At 34.3% G+C, this 23,799-nt stretch overlaps 3 protein-coding genes across 11 annotated transcripts; 2 read left to right on the forward strand and 1 right to left on the reverse strand.

The window, feature by feature from the left end:
• Positions 1–3,204: 3,204 nt before the first annotated feature.
• On the forward strand, positions 3,205–7,005 carry LOC145591493 (cytoplasmic 60S subunit biogenesis factor REI1 homolog 1-like). The gene is made up of 5 exons (XM_081647959.1): positions 3,205–3,397; positions 4,609–5,190; positions 5,304–5,473; positions 6,336–6,554; positions 6,680–7,005. Exons 1-5 carry the CDS (start codon positions 3,293–3,295, stop codon positions 6,837–6,839), a joined length of 1,236 nt encoding a protein of 411 aa, XP_081504085.1. The 5' UTR covers positions 3,205–3,292; the 3' UTR covers positions 6,840–7,005.
• Positions 7,006–9,846: 2,841 nt separating this feature from the next.
• On the reverse strand, positions 9,847–13,912 carry LOC145591494 (uncharacterized). Of its 6 annotated transcripts, none has more exons than XM_081647963.1 (4): positions 13,825–13,912; positions 11,492–12,594; positions 10,451–10,510; positions 9,847–10,340 (listed from the first exon to the last, which is right to left on the reverse strand). In XM_081647963.1, the coding sequence occupies exons 2-3, from the start codon at positions 12,442–12,444 to the stop codon at positions 10,474–10,476; spliced, it is 990 nt and encodes a 329-aa protein (XP_081504089.1). In that variant the 5' UTR covers positions 12,445–12,594; positions 13,825–13,912; the 3' UTR covers positions 9,847–10,340; positions 10,451–10,473. The 6 variants fall into 6 exon arrangements, with proteins under 6 accessions (XP_081504089.1, XP_081504086.1, XP_081504087.1 ...); XM_081647960.1 differs by having other exon boundaries at positions 11,492–12,575; positions 13,825–13,906; XM_081647961.1 differs by having other exon boundaries at positions 9,847–10,343; positions 11,492–12,575; positions 13,825–13,906.
• Positions 13,913–16,497: 2,585 nt separating this feature from the next.
• On the forward strand, positions 16,498–23,760 carry LOC145591496 (uncharacterized). 4 transcript variants are annotated; one of them, XM_081647966.1, is made up of 12 exons: positions 16,498–16,786; positions 16,996–17,127; positions 17,469–17,636; positions 18,242–18,466; positions 18,623–18,685; positions 20,079–20,506; positions 20,591–20,701; positions 20,796–21,283; positions 21,667–21,835; positions 22,703–22,942; positions 23,025–23,159; positions 23,270–23,760. In XM_081647966.1, exons 2-12 carry the CDS (start codon positions 17,007–17,009, stop codon positions 23,399–23,401), a joined length of 2,280 nt encoding a protein of 759 aa, XP_081504092.1. In that variant the 5' UTR covers positions 16,498–16,786; positions 16,996–17,006; the 3' UTR covers positions 23,402–23,760. The 4 variants fall into 4 exon arrangements, with proteins under 4 accessions (XP_081504092.1, XP_081504093.1, XP_081504094.1 ...); XM_081647967.1 differs by having other exon boundaries at positions 20,100–20,506; XM_081647968.1 differs by lacking the exon at positions 18,242–18,466.
• The last annotated feature ends 39 nt before the right edge of the window (positions 23,761–23,799 follow it).

Here is a 23,799-nt window from a genome sequence, read left to right on the forward strand (position 1 = left end):
TCTAATCCCAAAAGTCGAGCAACCAGAGATGGCTTCCCAATTCCGCCCAATTGGGCTCTGTAATGTGGCGTATAAGATAATCACTAAGGTCATTATAAACCGTATTAAACCTGTGTTACCTCACCTAATTTCAAATACTCAATCGAGTTTTGTTCCGAGGAGGCAAATAACAGACAATATAGTGATTATGCAAGAAGTAATTCACACTATGAGGAAGAAACAAGGGGCAACAGGATATATGGCCATTAAAATCGACTTTGAAAAAGCCTACGATAGGCTTAGGTGGGATTTTATCCGAGATACCCTTCTGCAGATGAATATTCCTATTACCATGATTGAAGTCATCATGGATTGCATCACAACAGCTTCTCTGCAAGTTTTGTGGAACGGAGAGCCTTCAAAACCTTTCAAGCCTTCAAGGGGAATTCGACAAGGTGATCCATTGTCACCTTATTTATTTGTCATGTGTATGGAGCGCTTCTACCAAGTAATTGAAGAAGCAATTATAGGGGGTAAATGGAAAACTATTCGAGCAAGCAGAGATGGCCCGGAATTATCAAATTTATTCTTTGCAGATGATATAGTTTTATTTGCCGAAGCAAGTGTGGATCAGGCTGCTCTTATCCGAGATTGTTTGAGCAGGTTTTGTAAAGCTTCGGGGCAAAAGGTATCCTTACCAAAATCCAGGGTGTATTTCTCAAATAATGTGAATGTGGAGCAGCAACTCGACATCAGCATAGAGCTAGGCATGGAGGTAACCTCGGACTTGGGTATGTATTTGGGAATGCCTACACTTACTAGCAGGGTGACTAAAGCTACATTCAGCCACCTTTGTGAGAAGATAGACAGAAGACTTGCGGGATGGAAAGCCAAGTATTTATCATTGGCAGGTCGTATCACTCTGACTAAGGCATCTCTCTCAACCTTGTCTTATTATTCAATGCAAACAGCCAAAATCCCAAAATCAATTTGTGAAGAAATCGACAAAAAATCGAGAAGATTTGTTTGGGGTGGAAATGAGGATAAAAGAAAGGTACACCTACTCTCATGGGAATGCTTACAGAGACCAAGAGAGTTAGGTGGACTTGGCATATATTCTGCCAAACAAGCCAACTCGGCTTTTCTTGCCAAATTGGGGTGGAGGATGCTAAGTGAAGCCCATGCTTTATGGTCTCGAGTTTTACGTGCCAAATATTGTAAGGGAAGATGCGATTTGGATATGTTTAATCCTAAGATTGGTTGCTCTAATGTGTGGAGTGGTATTGTCGAAAATGCTACAGTGCTTGGGGAAGGTGTGCGAGTTGTAATTGGTAATGGTGCTAGTACAAGATTCTGGGATCATAGGTGGGCTATGGATAGACCGTTGAAAGAACTTACAATACAACCAATACCTATGGAACTCATGGATGCTAATGTTGAAGATATGTAGGAAGAAGGGCAAGGATGGAGATGGAGTATCTTTGCACAATTTCTGCCTTAAGAAGCTCTCAAGCACATTCAAAATCATGAGGTCCGTGCTGATCCTGCAATTGGTGATTTAATGTATTGGAAAGGGAATTCCCAAGGAAAATTTACCATCAAATCTGTGGTAAGTATAATGCGGCATGAGACAGACACTTTGGATGAGAAATGCTGGGATATGATATGGAAGTCACCTGTTCAACAAAGAGTCAGAGCCTTCTTATGGATAGCTTGTCATGATAGAGTGCTTGGAAATCTGAATCTGTATAAAAGAAAGCTAACAGACGATCCAAAATGTTTTATTTGTGGCAATGGGGATGAAAATACATTACATATTCTTAGAGATTGCCCAAATGCGAAGCTTGCTTGGAACAAGATCCTGCATCCTAAGTTCCATGATCAGTTTTTTCGATTGAATCTAAAAGACTGGTTGAGCTACAATTTGGATGGTTCAAGTGCCATAAATGTCGAGGGTTGGGATACCATGTTTTGTACTGCAGTATGGTGGATTTGGAGATGGGGGAACTGTCGAATTTTTAACCGAAGAGATGAAATTCCAATTGATGTGGGAGCCTTCTTGAGAGTCAGGTTCAGAGAAGTTCGAGAAAGCCTGAAGAAGCAAGAAGATAAAGCAGCAGGAAGAAGCAGCCAGAAAATTGAAGTGAATGTGCCTTGGCATTCCCCTGCTCCTGGGTGGTTTGTGTTGAATTGTGATGGAGCAGCCAAGGGGTGCCCTGGTCCAGCTGGGGGAGGTGCTTTAATCCGTGATCATGAAGGCCAATTTATCTCTGGTATGTCTGCTAATTTTGGCTACTGCACAGCTTTCAGAGCAGAAGTTATGGCTCTTGTAAGAGGTCTTGAACTTGCACAAAATCTACAAATAAAGAAGCTGGAAGTGCATCTAGATAACCAAGCATGCGTGAGAATTTTTCAGAGTAATACCAATGGAAGGGGTGAGTGTTTTCATGACATTCAACATTGCCTAAAGCTACTAAAGGATGCTCAATGGGAAGTTTGAGTGGTGCACATCTATAAAGAAGGAAACCGAGCGGCGGATTGGTTGGCCAACCGCGGCGTCTCTCAAGACTCACAACTTATAATCATGAACATGGTTCCGGAAGAGCTTGTGAGGATCTTGCAAGAGGATGCTAGAGGAGTGACACTCCCTAGACTTGTTCCTCCTTAGTTAGCTGTAGTTGTTAGTTTTTTGCTTTTGTTTTTTGCTTTCTGTTTATTTTATTTTGCTTGTTGTTGCTTCTTTGTTTACTTTTATGGATTTACTCCTCATTCGGGGAAAAAAAAAAAAAAACATATAGCTAATTTTAAGGAAAACAAATATTAACCTTGTATATATGTGATTACTCAGTCTAATTACAAATTCCATTGAATTTTTTTGTAAACATGAATTTTTTTTTTTTTTTTCATTATACAGAGTACTGTTTTAATTTTTGTAATTTGGTGTTGATTAAACAAAGATTTTACGTATTTTGAGTGATAATATGACATGAAAATGCATGTATATTTTGAGTACTATTTTAAATTTTGTATTTTAGTGTTGACTAAACAAAGGTTTTTATTATATCCATGCATCATACGACAGTAAATTTAGTATTAAAAAAAAAAAAAAAAACCGTAACAATTAAAAAGAAACGTAGTAATACAAATTCTTACGCCGACTTTGAGGCTTTGAGCCGTCGTAAACCTTCGCACTCCTAAAATACCTACTTTAACCCAATTACGGAATACTCCCTATTTTCCTAATAACCGGCCACCATTAGAAAAAATCACAGATTTTAGAACCCTAACTCAGGAAATTGAATTCGAAATAATTATGTCTGGGCTTTCCTGCAATGCTTGCAACAAAGAATTCGACGATGATGTAGAACAAAAGCTTCATTATAAATCTGAATGGCACCGTTACAACCTCAAACGCAAGGTAACAATAAATTCACTGAATTTTTTAAATTTATGTTTTTTCTTCTGTTTATATCTCTTTTTGATTTGGGTTTTTGATTAATTTTTATGGGTTATTGCTTAATTTGCCTTTTGTTTTTTGGGTAATTGAATTTCACCAATTTGTGTGTATTTGTAACATGTTTGGAGTGTTTCTGGTTCTTCTAGGGTGAAATTAATTGAATATTATGTGAACAACAAAATATTACCCGGAATTAGACGTGTTTGTGGGAACAAACAAAACTTGGTTGATAAATCGGCAAATTTTGGACTTGTCTATGTTTGCTGAAGTACAGAAATTTATTAATCATGCTTGGACTTCCCTGATTATTGGGGTTTGGGCTGTTTTGTGTGTTATTTTATGAGATGATGTTTACTGTATTGATTAATTTTGAGTATTTCTTTCTTAGACTTATGTGAGTTTATAATTCATCGAATCCTGTTTGAGCCTCTTGATCATTAAGCTTCTTCGCCATAGCCTTATTCCCAACGATACAGGGTCAGCTGCATGAACCATCTTGTGGATCTGACATAGCTTTACGCTGGTTGTCAAGAACCCACTGCAATCCCCTTGGCAATGAGCCAAGGAGTAAACTCACAGCCATAGTTTCTGTGACCGTTTGTTAATACAAGCAAATTAACAGAATAAGCACGACATAAATGATTGGCTAAGTAGGCTGCAAAGAATTATCATAGTTCTAGAAAAGTTGTATGATAACTGTTGGGCAAAGTAGTTTGTGAAGTTTAGATTTTCAAGTACTAGAGTTTAGAATGCGTCTTTTATCATGTTTATATCTTGATCATTAGAGTAGGAGTTGGAGCTGTTAGCCATGGATCGTTTTTCACCAGTCTTATGACTCTTATCTTAGGGATTTCTTCGTTATTCCCGATAGGGTGAGCCTTTATCCTACTAGAAAGAAAAAAAATATTGTCATGTAATGAGCCGGGATTTCATTTCCTTCCAAAGGCTTGTTTGTTTTGGAAAGGTGGTAGGAGCAATGTTGCGGGGATCCTTAAGGGAATATTCTGTAGCTAGGTGCTAGGTCTATGATAGAAGAAATTATACTGCAATGTCGTCAATTTAGTTTTCTTTTTAGTGATGCTCTTCTTTTTTTTTTTTTTTTTCCATGCAATATACTTTAGAGTTTTTAATTAATTTTTACTTCTGTATTGTGTTCTAATTTTATGTTGCAGATTGCTGGGGTTCCTGGGGTAACAGAAGCACTATTTTTGGCAAGGCTATCTGCACTTGCTGAGGAAAAGAGTAAGTTAAATGAGGCCCCCATGCTCTACAGTTGTAGAATTTGTGGCAAGGGTTACAGAAGCTCTAAGGCTCATGCTCAGCATCTCATATCAAAGAGTCACATCATGCGAGCTTTTTCTGGAGATAATAATCAAAATGAAAACACTGCCATAGTTAGGCCACTGACACGTCGTACCCCAGTTCAACCTCCTCCTAGAAAAGATGTGGACATGGAGGAGAGTGATGAAAGTGAGTGGGAGGAGGTAGATTCCGAGGATGACATCATTGATGAGGCTACAAATTCTCTTACGTCTATGAATATGAATGGGGATTCTACTGCTGTGGTTGATCCTGATAGTGATGAAGAAGATGAGTTTGAAGACCTGGACCCAACTTTTTGCTTTATGTGTGACTTAAAGCACCAAACAATAGAAAAATGTATGGTTCATATGCACAAAAAGCACGGTTTCTTCATTCCAGATATCGAGTATTTGAAAGATCCAAAGGGGTTCCTCACATATCTTGGGATCAAGGTATCAAGTTACTACAACTATCATATGGCAAGGAATGATGTGGATTTGCTAATCCTCTATCATATCCCCACTTCTTCTAATGCACGTCCCTTCTGATTTTTCTGTTCTGTTAGGTGAAAAGGGATTTCTTGTGCTTGTACTGCAACGAGAGATGTCAACCATTTAGCAGCTTGGAGGCAGTTCGGAAGCACATGGAAGCAAAAAGTCACTGCAAAGTTCGTTTTGGTGATGGAGGTGATGAAGAGGAGGTGGAATTAGAAGAATTTTATGATTATAGTACCAGGTACTAATCCTGTCATTTTTAGTTTATTATTAATACCAATCTCAGGGCTTCCCATTTTTTTTCACTTGAGGTTGACTGGTGGGTTTTTGAGGTCTAGAAATAGAAAACTACAATAGGTAAAGCTGGAATCAGTTGAGAAAGAAGTAATTACAGGTGATGAAATATTGTAGGTGAAACAAAATTTAGGTAAAGATTAATATTACTTAATTAGTGCAGTGAAGGATACATGTGGAAGTTAGGGAGATCTAAGACAGGAAATGATGGATTTTTTTTTTTTAAGGTGCAAAAGGTTTTTTTTAAATGATGGGTTCTTAAGTGAGAGTAGTGAGGGAACAGGTTGCTTCTAGGGGTGAGCAATGCAGAAAACTTAGTCAAAATTCCCAGAATTGGAAAATGAGAACCAATGGGTACCAGTTCGGGTTTAGGGAGCCCTGCCATTATCTTGACTTGATAAAATTCTGCCAAACAAACAAATAAAACTATTCTATGATTAGGGCTTATATTGTTTTATGATTTGGGCGTAAATAGCATTTTTTTTTTCCCGGTTCTGGTTCCTTGTAACCGGTATTGAATTCGGTGTTGACTGGTTACCCAAATGTTTTGGTAACCTGTTGCAACAAGTTTCCAATTTGTTACTCCGTATATGGTATTGCAGGTTACCTAACAGGTTCTGATTTTTTTGTTCACCCCTTGTTGCTTCCACCCCTTACAACTTTACTTTCCAGTGAATCCCACTTATTCCATCCTGTGTAGCAAAGACTGCTCCAATATTCTGTTCTCTCATAATTTTATTTTTTTGTTATTGGTTTATTTTTTTCCATGTTAAATACTTGTACTAATTTGGTTTCTTTGATTTTGGTAGCTTCATGGATGTAGATGGAAAACAGCTTGTTGCAGTTGATGATGGAGCTAATTCAGTTGAACTTGGAAGTGGCGGGGCTGAGCTCATCATCAAAAGCAGGACTGATAAAGGTGCATCTGCGAAGACACTTGGATCACGAGAATTCTTGCGCTACTACAAGCAAAACCCACGCCCTGCTCCTGCGAATGATATGGCTATTTCTTTGGCGCTAGCTGCAAGGTATGCCTTTCAAAACCTTTGTCTCCAATTGAGATTTTCATAGATTACAGTGTGCTGTTCGCTACTAGTACTTAGTCTACCCCTTGCAATGTATAATTTTATTTTTTTTCCCATTTGTATTTCAGGTATAAGAGCATGGGTCTAGCAACTGTGCAATCAAAGGATCGAATGATAAGAATGAAGGTGTTGAAGGAGATTAACAGATCTGGAGTAGAACACATGCGGAGTAAGATGGGTATGAAGAGCAACGTTATTCGGAATCTTCCCAATAATGTTCCATATTAAGCTTTTTTGTTTGCTTTGGCCTACTTTTGTAAGGTTATATTTAAAAATGCTCAATATTTATACACCCTGAAAATGGTATGTGTATTTTCCTGACTTCTGAAAATGGTAGTGTACTACTAATTAGTGACTATAATTGAGGAATTTTTATATGTTTGCCTTTGGTCAATCATATGCTGTATGTTTTGTTATTTGCCGGAATTTCAACAGCTTACTTTGCAGTTTATACTAGATGTCTCTCCATAGCCACGTTCTGGTGACGCTTTCAAATGTTGAGCCTCGAGTTTCAAATCTAGTATTGGGAACATGCTAATGGAAGTGGCAAATGCATATGGATCAAATTTGGTTTGGCTTTTAGGGATTTCAGGTTTGACAAAGTTGAATTATTAAGTATCAACCATGATCAATTTGCACTTCTATCATTCTTAGAAGCAAAGTGTGAATGGTATGCTAACGCCTTTACCCAGAATTCAGCAGTGCTTGAATTTTGCATGAATTAAATAGCAAAACAAACTCTAAAGTTCAACCCCCTCATCTTCGATTGTCAGATGAACAAACACGAGTTCATTGATTACTGCTCTATGCTCCTGCGGCAGTGCTAGTGCAAACTTTACCATTGTCGTCGTGACAATGCTCTGAAGAGTACAAGCAAACTACTTCAAGCTCCCAACAAGTATAGATAATCATTGGTAACCCCGGCGGCCCGGCCCTAAATGCAAATAACAGCCTTTGATCTTTTATCATCTGAATAGCTACCAGTTATGGTGTTCGACTTTGTTGTTCCATTTGTCTCACTTTATATGTTAAAAATTTGATACTCATCTAGGTAAAAATAATCTTAAATTTCCTAAACTCAAGTAAAAATCATAGGAAGACCTCAACTCCCTAACTTTGATTGAATGTCGTATATAAATACAAAGAGAATATAAGGTTAGCTTATTATTAACAACTATATGTAGGCGAAGTTTACTTGTCAACTAGGAGTTAGGTGTTTTTTTTTTACTATATTTTTCCTCACCTTTTATTAAGATTAAGATTAAGACATGATTTACAAAGTTTGACACTTTGACCCTTTTTAATTGTTCTTGTAGTCATCTCTATCTTCTCCTACCATTTAATTTACGTGATCATATAAAAATCTAATTATTATTAAATATTACTAAAGACTTGTTCATAAGGGTTGCTACTTTTATTAAATAACTTTATATTAATACTTCAAATTAATTACTAATTTCGGGTTAAGGGATCATAACGATAGTCATATCATAATTTAATGTCAAATTTTCGAGTCATCCCATTAATAAGAAATAAACACCTCAAGAGAGAGAATTGTGACATGATGGTATAACTATCATAGACACTATAGACGAATTTACTTGACACAATTATTTCAACAACAATAAAAAAAGATCAACTTATATACTAATAACAAAAGGGCAAAAAGGTGATGTAAATTTTTTTTTTTAAGAAAAAAATAGTGAAAAATAAGAGCATGGTAAGACAAATAAAGACATAATAATCAAATCACTATAAAAGAAATTGACTTTATCACAAAGTTTCTCAAGCACAAGCTATCTTTTGTATTATAATATAATTACATCAAGTGTTCTTTAATCTCATGCACCAACACCTCCCATGGCCTCGTCCACATTCACTTTTAAATAATTTATACAAGTCAACAAATATAAATAATAACATAGAATGATAGAAGTGCCTTATTATTATGATTATTATTAAATTATTATTATTATTATTATTATTATTAGAACAATTGAAAAATCATGTCATATATATCCATTGATCAATTTTTCATTTTAAATAGAGATTAGTGATAGTGGTTTTCAACTCGTCACTATTACTTATCTATTAACTATTACTAAAATAGAAATTGTTGACGTCATCATTGCTCACGTGTCGCTTTTTCAATAAAAATTTTCCCGCCTAAATGCAATGATGATGTCATTTTTTTTTTTTTGTGTAGAACTATCATATTTAACATTTTTGAAATTTAAATATTGGAAGCTTTCACATTACAGCTAAAACCTATCAATTTATCGTAGGAAATTGAAATAATTTAAAATAGCACACTAATAATTGACCTCCTACATTGAACTATGAATTAGACAACGTTGAACAGATACTATATCATAATTTTGATGAAAATAAAAAATTTTAAAATTACAAAATATACGTAATTTTTATTTATATTCATGTACATAGCGATTTATTTTTAAAATGTACGAATTAAAATTAGGTTTTATATAAATCGTGCATCGCACGGGTTCTAACCTAGTTTTTTGATAATATGTAAAATGTAAAAAATCCCGTGGATAATTGATAAATGTAGCTATAATTATTATTGTCGTACAATCTACATTGAAAACAATTTGTTTTTTCTACCATTTTAGAAGGTACAAATAACCCTTTTTTTTTTTTTTGTGTGTGTGTGTTAAGAGCCACAAGGACAGGGATGAGAATCGATCTAAGGATTTCCTGAAATCGAAAGGAAAGGTGTAACCACTTAAGCTATTCCTCACTCTCACAAATAACCTTAATATAAAATGAAAATATAAAATATATAAATGCTAAAAGATAGTACTCCGTAATAAAGTACCAAAAATTAATACAGTACTTAAGTACTTTCTATTTTTATTTTATTTTTAGTTTTTTGAATAAATTACTTTCTATATTGACCAACTCGTTAAAAAATCAATTTAGACTTGCTCTCCCTTCTTTTTCTCGCAATTATTGTTACAATTTGCCGCAATTCAATAATTGGTGTATTTTTTAAATCTATTTTTAACCAACTATACTTGGTCGAAGTTTAATGATTAAGAGTTTAAGACCCTGAAATAGGCATCCACCATATAAGTCTCCTAATTTACTGTATTTATTTTTAAACTTCTCCTGTTGACCAATTCAAAATTATGGTCCATGAGAATCTACTAGGATAAGAAGAAAATATATCTCACGCAATAAATAAAAACGTAAAACATTAAGCACTAAAATATGCTCTAATTGCAACATCACTTGCTAACTTTTCATTTATAATAGCTTCATAGAAACACCAACACATTACATTTTCTTCATACACTTGAGTGTACCTCCAAGCATACCCGAGTGTATGATAGACATGTGTAGATCCCAAACTCTTAAGATTGCCATTTCGAGAAACTAAGCAAAGGAAAGCAAACTCTAATATTTACCATGAAATATGTACATGCATTACCCCAAAGTTTCTTACAAAAGGCAAACAAAACCCAGATATTCTTTATCTCTAAAATTCCATTCGAAGCAACGGAAAAAGGAGGGACTAATCAATGAAAAAAAATTATATCTAGAACTAAAATCCATTAACATCTAGGATTTCATATCTAACTAGATGAGCTGATTATGAATGTTGAGATTGTTGACATAAGCTGATTGCAGCGGGAAGACAGGATGCTGTAGATAACATCACAGTACTCTTTTCTGCTTCGGCTTTTCATCATCCCCCCTCAGATTCTGCTTCAAGCATGAACTTAGGAAATTTTAGGAAGCAGCTAAAAACAAGTCCTATTTCAAAACTGAAATCATTTCAAGATTAATCTTTTGGAAAAAGAATAAATAAGTACCAACAAGTTATGCACGAATGCACCTAATGGTCATAGAAGCGGGAGCGTCTTCTTCGAGAACTGCAGACAGTACCATTACAATTTAGAAGAATTCAGCAAGAGATGCAAACAAGACTTAAACATTCATTTTGTGATGCACAAAACACATGGTACATGTGTTTTGACAATCAGCTAGAATGATCTAATGGAGAATGTAAAAGGGGGGAAAATTAAGGCTTTTAACCTTTTATCAACCAAGTGAGGCAAAGAGATAGGACAGGATTGTAAACAATAATGCAAATATGCAATACAATTAAACATGAATTGAACAAGTGAGAAATGAAACTTAAATATAATCAGACAAATGTTGCAAAAAGTAATTCTATTTCCCATAAAAAAGAATACCTGTTTATGGAATATTTTAGATAATGTCCTGTTGTTCTTTATTTTAAACATTGAACTTAAAATACTTTTACTTCCAAAAGAAAGCTTTACTTTTTAGAACATACGACATGGAAGTGATGGAATTCTAACATGAAACTTACTTTATGAAAAACATTTACTATGTAGCTTCTATGAAGCAGCACCTTTTTTGCATCAAAAAAAAAAAAAAAAAATGAAGCAGCACCTTTTAAGAAAAAAAACACTTAACTGACTAACATGAAACTTGCATGACAGTAAATTGAAATTCACCACATCAATATTAGCTTAATGAGAAGAAAATTCTAATTTCTCTCTGTTTATTGTTTGAAATCTCTTGCAAACCACCGTTAACCACTGTTTACAGTTTATATTAGACAAATATGTTTACGAGGTTGCATTCACGTGCAGGCAAGAAACCTGAAGAGATGTAGAAGCAAACATTGAGAAAATTTCTGTCATACACAAAATACTCTCTTTAGTAGACACATAATGCCCAATTCAACAACATTGAACATAGAAGAAACCAATAGAATAGCATATGGTTCGAAAATTTAAAGGTGAGAACAAACTAGTAGAATCCACATAAAAACTGAAAATATTCCAACAAGAATTGACTAGTGCTAAAAGTCTAAAACTAACCTTCGGCGATTAAAGTTACTTCTTGCAGGACCTCTGGAGTGTATAAATTCATCATCAAACGCATCTCCTCTATAGTCTGGAAATTCTACAGATGTCACAGAGCCATCATCTGAATTTGACGTATCATTGCTAGAACGGCGGCTTCCTCTTCTTGTATCGTTATTTCTTGACCTCCTCCTATTTCGACTATTGCGGAGATTATCAAATACTTGATACAGGATACATGAAGTCCACCAATTTCCTTCATCACCAGGGAAGTCCTCAAACTCGTCTGCTGTATCATCGTCACCATATTCAATCACATAATCACCCAGAACAACTCCACGCGGAACTTCAGAATGAATGGTACTAAGAACATCCACCATTTCTGATGACTGCTGGAAATTATCCCAGTCAAGCTGACGTGCAGGATCAATTTTTGATGGACGGGAATCAGGGTGTTCTTCTTGAGCATGTTTTTGAAGCTCCGAAAAAGTACCAACAAAAGAACATCGTTCCTCTTCACAATAACGCTTTTTCTGATCCAGATACTCTCGCGCCTTCTCAATAACAACCCAACCATTTACCTCCCCTCTACATAATGGACAAGTTGGCTTACAATTGCTTTCAGGAACTACTGCAGCTGAATTTTCATTTCCCACTGAAAATGATGTTGGTGGTGAATTTGATTGTGAAGGTATCCCATATGCAGTTTTGAAGCGATCTAAGCAGTTTGAATGCAAGTGATTGGTGTCACACACATATGAACGACATCCTTTATCATAAGATGAGCATTGAAGCAGCACACTATTATGAGGATAATCCAAGCATACTGGACAAGATATATCATCCCAGTTTGTATCCAACTGAACTTCCACTATTTCAGAAGACTTCAATCGAGGCTTAATATCTTCACCTCCACCAGTGCTTCGTTGAGAACCTCTTTTATAAAAACATTGAAAGGCCATGAACATGCTACACCCAAAACTTGAACAATATTACATAAATCTCACAATTTTCAAGCCACTAAGAGACTCAACCAACTTCTTCACCGAACACTAGCCAATGACTAATTTACGCAATGATTTAATACATGATGCCACTTCTGCAGAAGACAACACTACCTATCAAAACATGTAAAGGTTTAAGCCACTCAAGAAAGACAAGATAAAAGAAGATGGAGAGCACAATTGAGCCTCCACAAATGCATAGTGAATTATTTTTTTATTTAAATTACCAACAAAGGCATTCATAAAAGGAAGATAGAAATGCGAGCAAAAAGTGACATTCAACTTTACAGTATTTATTTGGACCACAAAATGGCACAAGTACATCAAGGTCTACTCCCACAGTTTCTCTAATGCACTCATTAAACTTTATAGAATTTATTTGCACTCCTCAAGTAAGATTGGTCCCTTGAAAAACTAGATGATGACATAGAGGAAATTATCCAGTTTCCGTGCTTGTGCAGACGATTGGCTACCTTTTTCAAACATAATCCCAAAGGTAAAAGAAGGAAAACTCATATAAGCTAACAAGTAACAACAACCACCACTCAATATAGATCTCATAGGACAAACAAGTCTAGAGAGGATCAAATGTGCGCAACCTTACCACTAATCACCATAAACCGGTCAATAACCGTGTTTGCTAAGGAGTTCAGGCAAATTCCCAAGAGGCAGCTTATCATTTTACATCCAATCACAAAAGATTTTCATAGAAAATATTATAAATTCCTTGACCCTTCCTAAGTCTTAGGGTCTATGAGACCATAAACAATTTTCATTCATATAAAGACCTAAACCTTCATGGCAACAAATAAACAAAAACCCACAAAATTATAAATGAATAACACTGTAATATACTCAATAAGCTTATAGAATTTAAATATATCGGAATTAAACCCCCAAAAAAATCCAAACTTCCAACTCAATTTACTAACTAATAAGATCTAAAACCCCAATTTCTTATACATACCTAAAGATTTCAAATCAATCAATCAAAAAAATACATTAAATCCACTTATTATATTAAAATAAAACGTACAAAGATTATAACAAGTATAATTAAACTGGATCATCAAAATGAGCAACATACACCCACAAAACCCCACAAACCAATTCAATCATAAAAATGTCCAATAAAAATCATACATAAGAGAAAATTTAAATTTAATTCCATAAATCAATTATTATACAGTTAATCTGAAAAGAACAGGGCAAAAAATCACAAACCCAGAAAAATTAAGCAATTGAATTGAGTAAAGAAACAGAAGCAGATTAAATTTGGAACAAAATTAAAATACCCAGATTGTAAAAATGGGAAAAAATGGATGAAAATTTCAGATACGAAACCTCAGTGAAGAAGAAGCATGAAGACGACATCAGAGAGGTTTGATTGTAGAAGTCAGCTCTTTGGGAGTAGGTAAACTCTTACTTTTTCTCTCTCCTTTATATCGATTTTTTTTTTTTTTTTTTTAAAATCAACTTTATTTTTGCTACTTTAATCTGATCTGAATTTATTTAATCTGATCTGATGTTATTTGAATTTATATTTCTATGGTACATTCAAGTGACCGAGTGCAATATACGCAGGGTGAACCCGGGTGCACATATCACATATTCACATATTTAGAACATTACATACATTTACAATGTACACGAGAGTGAAGGATATCCCAAGAGTGGTTAGAGCTTTCATCCCGTTCTAAGAGATTTTGGGATGAAGGTTGATGATGATTCTTTTAGGACCTCCTCTATAGGTAATTGATTTAACATCTAAAGAGCATTCGTAATATTAATAATTAAGAAAAAACTTAATGATATTATGCAATAAACATTATTTTATATATACCTAGCATGATCCAAAAAAAAAAATCAAAATACATTTAACAATAAATAATGAACAATTATGTTACTATAAAAGTACATTATAATTACTTATATGAAAAGAACATAGTGCTAATAATTTTCTGTGTATTACAAACAAATTTAAAGTACATCATATTTTTTCAGGTAAATAACATTATTAATCATATAAAGAACCTCACAAGAAATACACATGACCATTATTAAGATGAATTTATAACTATATACTCCCTCCATATTTTATTACTTGATCCATCTCTCCATGCGAAGTTTTAGGAGAAATATTTTAAGTAATAAAATACGAAGGAAGTGCGGTAAGTCAATTAGTGGAAGAATAAAGTATGATAGTTGGGAAGAGAAAGAATATGAAAGTAATAAAGTATGATAGTTAAGGGTCCATTAGGATTGAAGAAATAAGTAAAATATTATAGAATATTTCTAATTTATAAGGAATTGAAGCAAATCATAAAATACAAACGCCGGAACAAGTAATACGAGTAATACACGAACGGATTATAAAAAAAAATGGTGAAAAAAATGACAAAAATAAAATATTTTGAAAAGTGAAATTTTGTAAATAAAATTTTAAAATTTAAAATTTAGATATTTCAAAATTAAATCTTGAATTATTTTTCGGAGAAATTAATTTTCAAGAAAAAATTATTATGAGAACTCAATAAACAATGACATGTTTTTTTCTATATATATCATGATTTTTTCAATTGATAACAATGTTCTTTTTGCATTATTTTTTTAATTGGGTGCAGTGTCTATGCGCATGGTGCACTCGGGTGCACATATCACATATTCACATATTTAGAATTAGTACGGTTAATGCTTATTTTTTCAAAATCTTTACTTCTTTAGCATTAATACCTTGATTACGCATGTTTTTAGAAATTGCTTGGACTGAACAATTGCAACAAAGACACAAAAAATTGCTTAGAGAGAACAATTGCAACAATATCTATTATTTTAATAAACAATTACAGGGACAATGTGAGAGAAGTTTTTATTTTTTTTTCTATTTATTTGTTAAATGTTTAACAATACTTCTTTCATTTTTTTTTAGTTTTTGACTAACTATAGTAATTTATAAAACGTAGTCATGTGGTATTTGGCTGAATTCTATCAATGTATATCATATTAAAAAATATTTTTTGTACTTTTTATTTGTTGATTATTAGAGATATTAATCGTTAAATTTATAATGCTTTGACAAACGTGATAAAAGACTTGTCAAAAAAAAAAAAAAAACAAATGAAGTACTACGTATTATTTTGTGCCCAAATGCAATGATATATGACATATGTATATGATAATTATTGTAATTTCTCGTCAAATAAATAAATAAATAATTATTGTAATTATCTATAAACACACAAAAAAAACTTATATTATATTATTTTATTTTTATTTTGATATAAAAGAAATAAAGAAGTATAGAGTAGGAGTTTATCTACTAGGCTTCTGCCAAAGATAGCTGACTTAAAACAAAAGATCAAAACCTCTTTGATTGGCTTCATGCTTCTTCAACACAAATATTTGTAGAGGTAGATTTATACTAGTAATTACGGAGTGACAAATTACTGTAAGCTGTCTTAATTCCGCCTTTGTAACTTCAAGCACCAATTCTTTCTCTTTCAATCCAATTTACTGTCCTTTTTAAAGGTATGAAGTATAATATAGTTGCCCTAAGCTTTGCGTTTTACTTATTCTTAAAATTTTAGTAATTGTGTTCTTCAAAAAAAAAAAAAAATTAATAATAATAATAATTGGGTAACTTTTTATTTTATTTTTGAATAAATGTTACCTAAAAGTAATTGGGTAACTTTGTATTTTGCCCTAAATTTGCAACCTTACAATTTGAATTTCTTAAAGTTTGGAACTTTATTTTGGAACTTTGATTGATTTTCTGCTCATAATGTTAAAAAAATAAAGTTCTTGGATTTAATTTTTAGGACTCCATAAAAAAATCCCCTTGAGTCAAAATCAAACTATATTTATCTAATCTTGAATTTATTTCTCCTTGAGTCAAAAAAAAAAAAATCCCAAAAATCTTATACTCTGTATTTTATTTCTCTTAGGAATACATTACCGATTACATAATATCTCATGTATTAGTACGGGTACCTTCTAATTCCGACTAGAAGTCTTTAAACAAGGTGGATAAAGTACTCCACTTTGCATCTACAAAGACACAAAGCGTTGAAGTGTTCCAGAGTTTGTACGGTTGTACCATCTCTAATTATCTGCAAAACCTTCTTATTTTAATCAATTAAACCTCTTTGCATTGATCTTCTTTAAATGCCCTATTCAAAGTGAATAAACAAACTAAGGTTTAATTACTAAATTAAAATTCCAATTAGGGTTTGTTAAATCCCCTCTTTCGAATCTTCTGAGTACCAATGCAACAAAGCTGAAGTAATTTGTTGCCTTCAATCCATTGGTAAAGTATCTTCCTTTAATTCTATCAATTGTTTTTTGGATCCTTACTTTACTTCCACTATATATTCCCAATTTTACAATTGTAGGAAATTGGTAAAGCCCCAAAGATTGAATTTTTCTGGGGTTTTGATTTTTTGGTTGATAGAATTGTTTCTAATTGATACTGATTGCTTTTACATCATATTAATTTTTAATTTGGTAATGTGTTAGATAATAGAGCCATGTCTCGCAAAGCTAACCAGGGGTATGATTACGACGAGGACGACATTTACGAAGATTATGATGAAGATTATGCATATGATTATGAAGATGATGACGATGATAATGTTCATGTAAAGCATTGTAAGTATTGTCTTGATTCCGAGTGTTTTATAGTATTTTTAATGCTTATCGTGGTGTTGAGTTGGTAAATTAATGTAATTTATGGCTGATTTCGAAGTATGATTTACAATTTATAGACTAATTATAGAATTCTAGTTGTATGGCCACATTTTAGTATTACATTGTGTATTGTAGTTATTATATGGAGAGATTCGAAAACTTCTCTACCCTTCTTATCCTATCCTCCATCATTTCCTCCCATTTAATGTGCAATAAAAGTTTGTTTAATAGTCTAGATTACCGGTGATCATTTGTACGAAAATGAAACTATATTTATCTATCCCTTGAATTTGTTGTTGCAGCTGATGAAGTAGTAGTGAATAAGGAAGCAAATAAGTCCGGGGTTTGGTGCTGTTCTGTATGTACCTATGATAATGAAGAGAGTATGACTTATTGTGAGATATGTGGTGTTCTTCGTTTTCCTCCTTCTGAGGGTAGCAGCAGTAGCGGCGGTATTGATAAGAAAACAGGTAATGGAAGTGTAAAAACTTAAAATTTTACTTTTGTGTCAGTGTTTTGTTTATATAATCAATTATACAGCCAATATAGTCTTTGTTTGGTTTTGTACGTATTGAGTTCATTAAGCTTAAGGATGATAAGTGGAGTATAAGTTGATCTTTTCATTTATTCATCCTTTTGGGGAAGAGGACAGGATGTTTGCAACTTCTGTGAGGGTTTATCTATGTGGTCTATAGCTTCATGTGAACTATTTGAACTTGTACTTTAGAGTTATGGTTTACTATCTTCCTTTTGTCTATTTATTGTTTGTTTTAAGCCAATGTCACTATGTTTGACCATTAGTAAGGCTGAAGGGTTGGGACTTTAGCCTTTTCTTAGCTTAGACTGCCACCTGTCCAACGGAAAGATACTCTTCCATGAATTTGGAAAGGGCTAGCGTATCAGCTACATTTCTATGTGATCTTATCGCTGCTCAGCTTTGATAAGCACTAGTTTGTGCTTCAAAGTCTGTAAAGTTGCCTTGCTGTGGTACATGTCAGTGTCAACATCCAGTGGCCTTCTAGTTAGGTTTCTTGTTGTGGAGTGGTTATTTATAGAATAGATCTGTTTGCTGCAGTTGGTGGCACGTGCAAAGGTTCTGGAGTTTCCCAGTTGGCCAAGTCTCTTTTTGCATCAGTGTCGTGTCGGACACCCAAAATGGCTGTAGTCTCTCATCCACAGAATTTTTGTACTCTAACTGGAGAAGGCAGTAGATGCCATGACATTAAAAATGTTCAACAACATTATCATGTGTTCTCTGATGGGCAGAGTGCATCACGTAGCTCCCGCCTCACAACTATAGGTCTGCTAGAATTCAAAAGCAAGAATGCCCTAATAGGAAATTATTTAAGATCTTTTTTTTTGCACTGTGATAGTTGTCATAATTATGGAATCACACATAATAAGGTTGCGTAGCCTTTTTACTGAATATTTTCTGATTTTACATGGTTCTTATCAGCCCCGTTCAAGTTCGATGTCCCTTCACCAGATGATATCATCTCCTTGAATACAGTTAAAAAAGGTACATAATGTTGACTGCAAGAAACTTTTTTAACATTCTAGTTTACCGCTGTTGTCTCCTATCATATGCATGTGGCAGATGAGTTGTCACTTAGGCGTTAGCTGTTGCTTGTGTAGCATGTGATTTCTTTTTTATCCTTCTCATTTTACCCTCCTTTGAATCCTTTGCCACTGCATTTTCAGTTATTAATCAAAGCATCCTTTATTGTTTGCTTTAGCAAAACGTGTGCTTGTGTGTGTCTAAAATGTGCGAGTGTGTGTTGATACAGATTTCAGATAATGAAGATTCAAATAGAACGTTGATCACTTAATTATGGATCAATTTGCGTAACTTTGTTTGCAGTTAACTTAACTATCAGTTTCCCACTGGGATTAGTCATCAATGAGAATTTAATTTTTGACCTTGTAGAGTAACACTGGAGTATTCATTTTACAGATATGATTACAGGATCAAAGTTCTTGATATTGGTTTAGTCATGGGTTCTTCTAGTAAATTTTTTGTTAAACTAATTCTATATCCTCCATTTAAATAAATTTTAAAAAAAAAAAAATTTATAACATTTGCAACGTTTATGGGGCGCACTTTTTTTAGGAGAATGGAGAGATGGTAAAAGGGTATCAGGTTATAAGGAGATAGATAGAGAAGACATAGCCAGATTTTGTAATGCAACTTCAAAATAAGGGGAGACCCAAAAAAAAAAAAAAAAAAACAGTGGAAGTAGTTGTTTGCTTGTTACCTGGCTTATCAGCGGATATTCTAACTCATTCTCCAAGATGTGTATCGTGTGTTGTTCAAATCTGAAAAGGGATAGAAAGAAAAGTGAGATCTAGTTGCTTTAAATTTGCAAATTGGAGGGTAGAATTGGTGATGTTGTAAGAAAATCCCCACGTCCCTCTTTTCTTTTTTTTTTTTTTTTTTTTTGGGTATCATTATCTGACACTTGGATTCACACCTGTGTCAGATTTTTATCCTGAAGTCGAAACACTGAATTAATAGAGTTATATCCTTGCCTAATTCTGAAGTCTTGTTACTAATACATTAGGGTAATTCAGTTTAGTAGGCAAGCACCAACCTGAAGTTCTATGTGAATTTCCTTGTCTGGGTTTCCAGTTTCCCTGTCTGTAGGGCCTAGGGGACAACCTATGTAGCATTGTAGCAAGTAGTCAAAACTCTTCTTGTATTATGTTTTGCCTTTCTTTTTATGGGACAAAGTTCATATGTATTGAGCTAATTATGTCTTATATATGAATTTTTAGCTATTGTAAGACTTATAGTATTTAATGTTTATGAATAGTATGCTTTCTGTTATTCCTGTAAAGATCACAAGAACTTTTTTTTGGGCCTTGTATAAATTTGCGTACTGTTGTCTTAGCGCTTAACTTTATTTATTCAGGATCTGCTGGTGCTCCCCCAGGTTTTCCTGCGAACAATACGGCTACAATGACACAGTCTAAAGCAAGACAAATTGATAGTTACATTGAAATTGAAAGAACTACTCCAGAAGATCACAGTTTTGCCTCAACTTCAAAATCTTCAAGTAACAATGGTATGGCTGAGGGTCCATCTAGCTCTATAAGATCTGAAAAGTCCCCCGCTAGGGACCCAAAATCTAAACACAATAGTGTAGGTGGGAGTATTTCTCCAGCTAATGGAGCAGAGCCTGAGAATCTTGCTAGTGACATAAATCATATGTCTATAGATAGTAAACCTGGTCCATCCAAACCTGTTATTCCTAAGAAAAACCTTGCACAGTACAAACCTGAGAAGTGGATGCTACCTGACAATGAAGACGGTGTAATGGCTCAACTAAATCTTGCTATTGTAAGTATCTGATGCCAATTATTAGCTCTTTGGTTGCCATCTTGTTTAGGGAAACATTATATAATGCCGTTGGTGGTGCCACAGGTTGGCCATGTGGATTCTGGAAAGTCAACACTGTCAGGAAGGCTCTTACACCTCTTGGGCCAAATATCTCAAAGGCAAATGCACAAATTCGAAAAAGAATCCAAACAACAGGTAAATTATTGATATGTATCAGTTTAAAGCTTTTTTCTCTGATCATGTCTTTTTTGCCTCTCACAATTAGTTATACATTTGTGTGACCGTTTAGGGAAAAGGTTCCTTTGCCTATGCTTGGGCTCTGGATGAGAGTGTCGAAGAAAGGGAACGGGGTATAACAATGACAGTAGGTGTTGCTTATTTTGACACCAAAAAGTATCATGTGGTTGTGCTAGACTCTCCTGGACATAAAGATTTTGTCCCAAATATGATATCTGGCGCAACCCAAGCAGATGCTGCAATTCTTGTTATAGATGCCTCAGTTGGTGCATTTGAAACGGGCATGGATAATACTGGTGGGCAATCACGGGAGCATGCACAGCTTATCAGAAGTTTTGGTGTTGATCAAATTATTGTTGCTGTTAACAAAATGGATGTAGTGGGTTACTCTAAGGAACGATTTGAATTGATCAAGCATCAAGTTGGATCATTTCTTCGTCAGTGTGGTTTCAAGGAATCTTTCATCTCATGGGTTCCTGTGAGTGCTATGGAAAATCAAAATATGGTGGCTGCAGCTTCCGATTTACGGCTAAATTCCTGGTGAGTGTGTAGTTATTTAAGTTACAGTCATAAAATCCAACCGTGTGCTTTCCATTACAAAGATGTAGGTTTTTACTTTGGTGCCCAGATCTAATTGCTCAGGAACTGTAGTGGTGATTGACTTGGGCCTTAATGTATGTGGTGTTGGTTCCAATTAAAAAAATCTTGAACTCTATTAGGCCTTGTAGTCTTCAGTTTATAGATGTTTGTATTATATTCCTTGAAGATATTGGAGTAAGTTATAAAAGAGAGCAACATTCACAGGAGATTTCTGATTGAATTATTATGTTGACAATATACTACGTATAACACTGTCATGTTCTGGAACTCCTGTGCTGCTATCTGCTTATTGATTATGATTTGTTGTGATGCTTGATATGCAGGTACAAGGGATCTCATCTTTTGGATGCAATAAATTCACTTTGCCCACCTAAGAGAGACTATGAAAAACCCCTGCTCATGCCCATTTGTGATATTGTCAAGACACACTCGATGGCTCAGATATCTGCATGTGGTAAGCTAGAAGCTGGAGCCCTTCGTAATGGATGCAAGGTATATATCACTATGAGCTTTGAGAAAATGTCTTTGGTATAAATACCTTGACCGGCTGTGGACAAGCTTTAACATTTTCTTTTCTTTTTTCCACTTTCTTTTGTATCATCCTCCTGATGGCCTACAACTCCAACTACTATCTGACCAAGCCATGGAATTTGACCAGTATCATTACCACCCAAAAACCCAAATATTGTAGTTGAAGCCTTGAAGGCGCAGATTTGAGATAAACCTTGATCTAAAATTAATGGAAAATCTTAAATTGAGATAAGAGAGTTATCACCCAAGAGTCTCAATTAAAGAAGGAAAAGTATCACTTATCTAAAATGACAACATTGATTGATAATTTAATGGAGAATGTTAAAATGAGATTACAGAGAAAACCTTGAAAATTGCATACAAATGTTGCAATTTGGAAAAGTTAACAAAGTAACAGAGAGTAATACAAGTTGAACTAGGAGCTTTTCTGTAATTGGGTTAATTGTTTCTTTTTACATCAAGATTATGAAGTTTTGCTGGTTTTGTGGGTTGTTTTTTTTTTTTTTTTTTTTTTTTTCCATATTTTTTCTTGTATGAGTTTAGGGGTTGAGTGACGAACGAGATATGGGAGGGGCTTCATGTTTCTATAATGGGCGCGCAGAAGGATGTGTGTATTTTTATATACTTATGTCAATTTTTAGGACGAAAAAGAATGGTTATGTATGTAACTACGTATAATGTATGCTAGAATAGCAAGATGTATATGTGTTTTTCATGCTTCTCATTGGATCCCAGTATACTTCTAAATATAGATTTCCCCTTAACACGATATCATAACTCTCTCTACTTGCTCAGAATCACAGTCAATAACTCACTATTGGAATGCAGGTTTTAGTTATGCCTGTAGGGGAAATAGCAACGGTACGCTCCATTGAGTGCAACTCCCAACCTTGTGCCGTTGCAAGAGCTGGAGAGAATGTTTCTGTTGTTCTACAGGGCATTGATGCTGCTCATGTGATAGCAGGGGGAGTGTTGTGTCATCCAGATTATCCTGTGAGAGTTGCATCTCATTTGGAGTTGAAGATTCTTATCTTTGATATAAAAATCCCTATTTTGATTGGTTCTCAGGTGAGCATCATTGTAGTTTGTGTAATTTACCAATTACTAAAATTGTAATGGGAACTTATAGTTTAGTTCCTATGAAATGCAGTTGGAGTTCCATATCCACCATGCCAAGGAAGCGGCTAGAGTTGTGAAAATAGTATCATTGCTTGACCCCAAAACTGGCAAGGAGACAAAGAAAGCACCCCGCTGTCTTGTAGCAAAGCAGACTGCTATAATAGAGGTCAGATACGATTTTGCTCTGGTTTTTTGTGTTTTTTTGTGGGTGATAATCTTTTTGCAGTAGTCTTCAAGTGTTCAACATCAATAAATAGTTATTTCCTGTCATTTCAGGTAGCTTTACAAGACTCAATTTGTGTTGAGGATTTCACCAGCTGTAAAGCTCTTGGGCGGGTTTTCCTGCGTTCATCAGGAAGAACCATAGCAGTAGGGGTAGTGACACAAGTGATTGATGATCAGAAATAACAGTAGTCTCTTGGTTTGTACATTGTTATATTTCTAAATTCAAATATTAGATTGTAGGTCTCAAATTATAAGCACACAGAGATGAAATGTGAGGGTTTTTTGGGCAATCAGTTGCAACTCTTACAAGGAGGCGTAAGTGTACAACTTTACAAAATAGTTTTAAGTATTACATACGATTGGGGGACATCACCAGCTTTCTTGTGTAATCATCGATTGATGATCCACCCTACTGTAATTCACAAGTTTTATTTATTTTCCATTTTTAAGCTAGTTGTAAAGAATCCCCTTAATTGATTGTTGATCAGTATCTCAATTTTTTTTTTCTCAATAAGATTAGTGATGAAAACAAAGTTAAACAATGTTATTGAAGCATCATAGAAGGCATTGCAGTTTTATTA

The sequence above is a fragment of the Chenopodium album genome, chromosome 18 (assembly GCF_948465745.1).
Source record: "Chenopodium album chromosome 18, dcCheAlbu1.1, whole genome shotgun sequence".
NCBI lineage: Eukaryota > Viridiplantae > Streptophyta > Magnoliopsida > Caryophyllales > Amaranthaceae > Chenopodium > Chenopodium album.

What these genes read in the sequence shown, in the direction of transcription:
- LOC145591494 (XM_081647963.1), bottom strand. Translation starts at nt 12,444, where the DNA reads ATGTTCATGGCCTTTCAATGTTTTTATAAAAGAGGTTCTCAACGAAGC. An exon ending in AGTAACTTTAATCGCCGAAG is followed by an intron (nt 10,511 to 11,491) that starts GTTAGTTTTAGA and finishes TACTGTCTGCAG; the next exon opens with TTCTCGAAGAAGACGCTCCC.
- LOC145591493 (XM_081647959.1), top strand. Translation starts at nt 3,293, where the DNA reads ATGTCTGGGCTTTCCTGCAATGCTTGCAACAAAGAATTCGACGATGAT. An exon ending in TTTTATGATTATAGTACCAG is followed by an intron (nt 5,474 to 6,335) that starts GTACTAATCCTG and finishes TGATTTTGGTAG; the next exon opens with CTTCATGGATGTAGATGGAA. An exon ending in TCTTTGGCGCTAGCTGCAAG is followed by an intron (nt 6,555 to 6,679) that starts GTATGCCTTTCA and finishes TTTGTATTTCAG; the next exon opens with GTATAAGAGCATGGGTCTAG.
- LOC145591496 (XM_081647966.1), top strand. Translation starts at nt 17,007, where the DNA reads ATGTCTCGCAAAGCTAACCAGGGGTATGATTACGACGAGGACGACATT. An exon ending in CGGTATTGATAAGAAAACAG is followed by an intron (nt 17,637 to 18,241) that starts GTAATGGAAGTG and finishes TGTTTGCTGCAG; the next exon opens with TTGGTGGCACGTGCAAAGGT. An exon ending in CTATTTTGATTGGTTCTCAG is followed by an intron (nt 22,943 to 23,024) that starts GTGAGCATCATT and finishes TATGAAATGCAG; the next exon opens with TTGGAGTTCCATATCCACCA.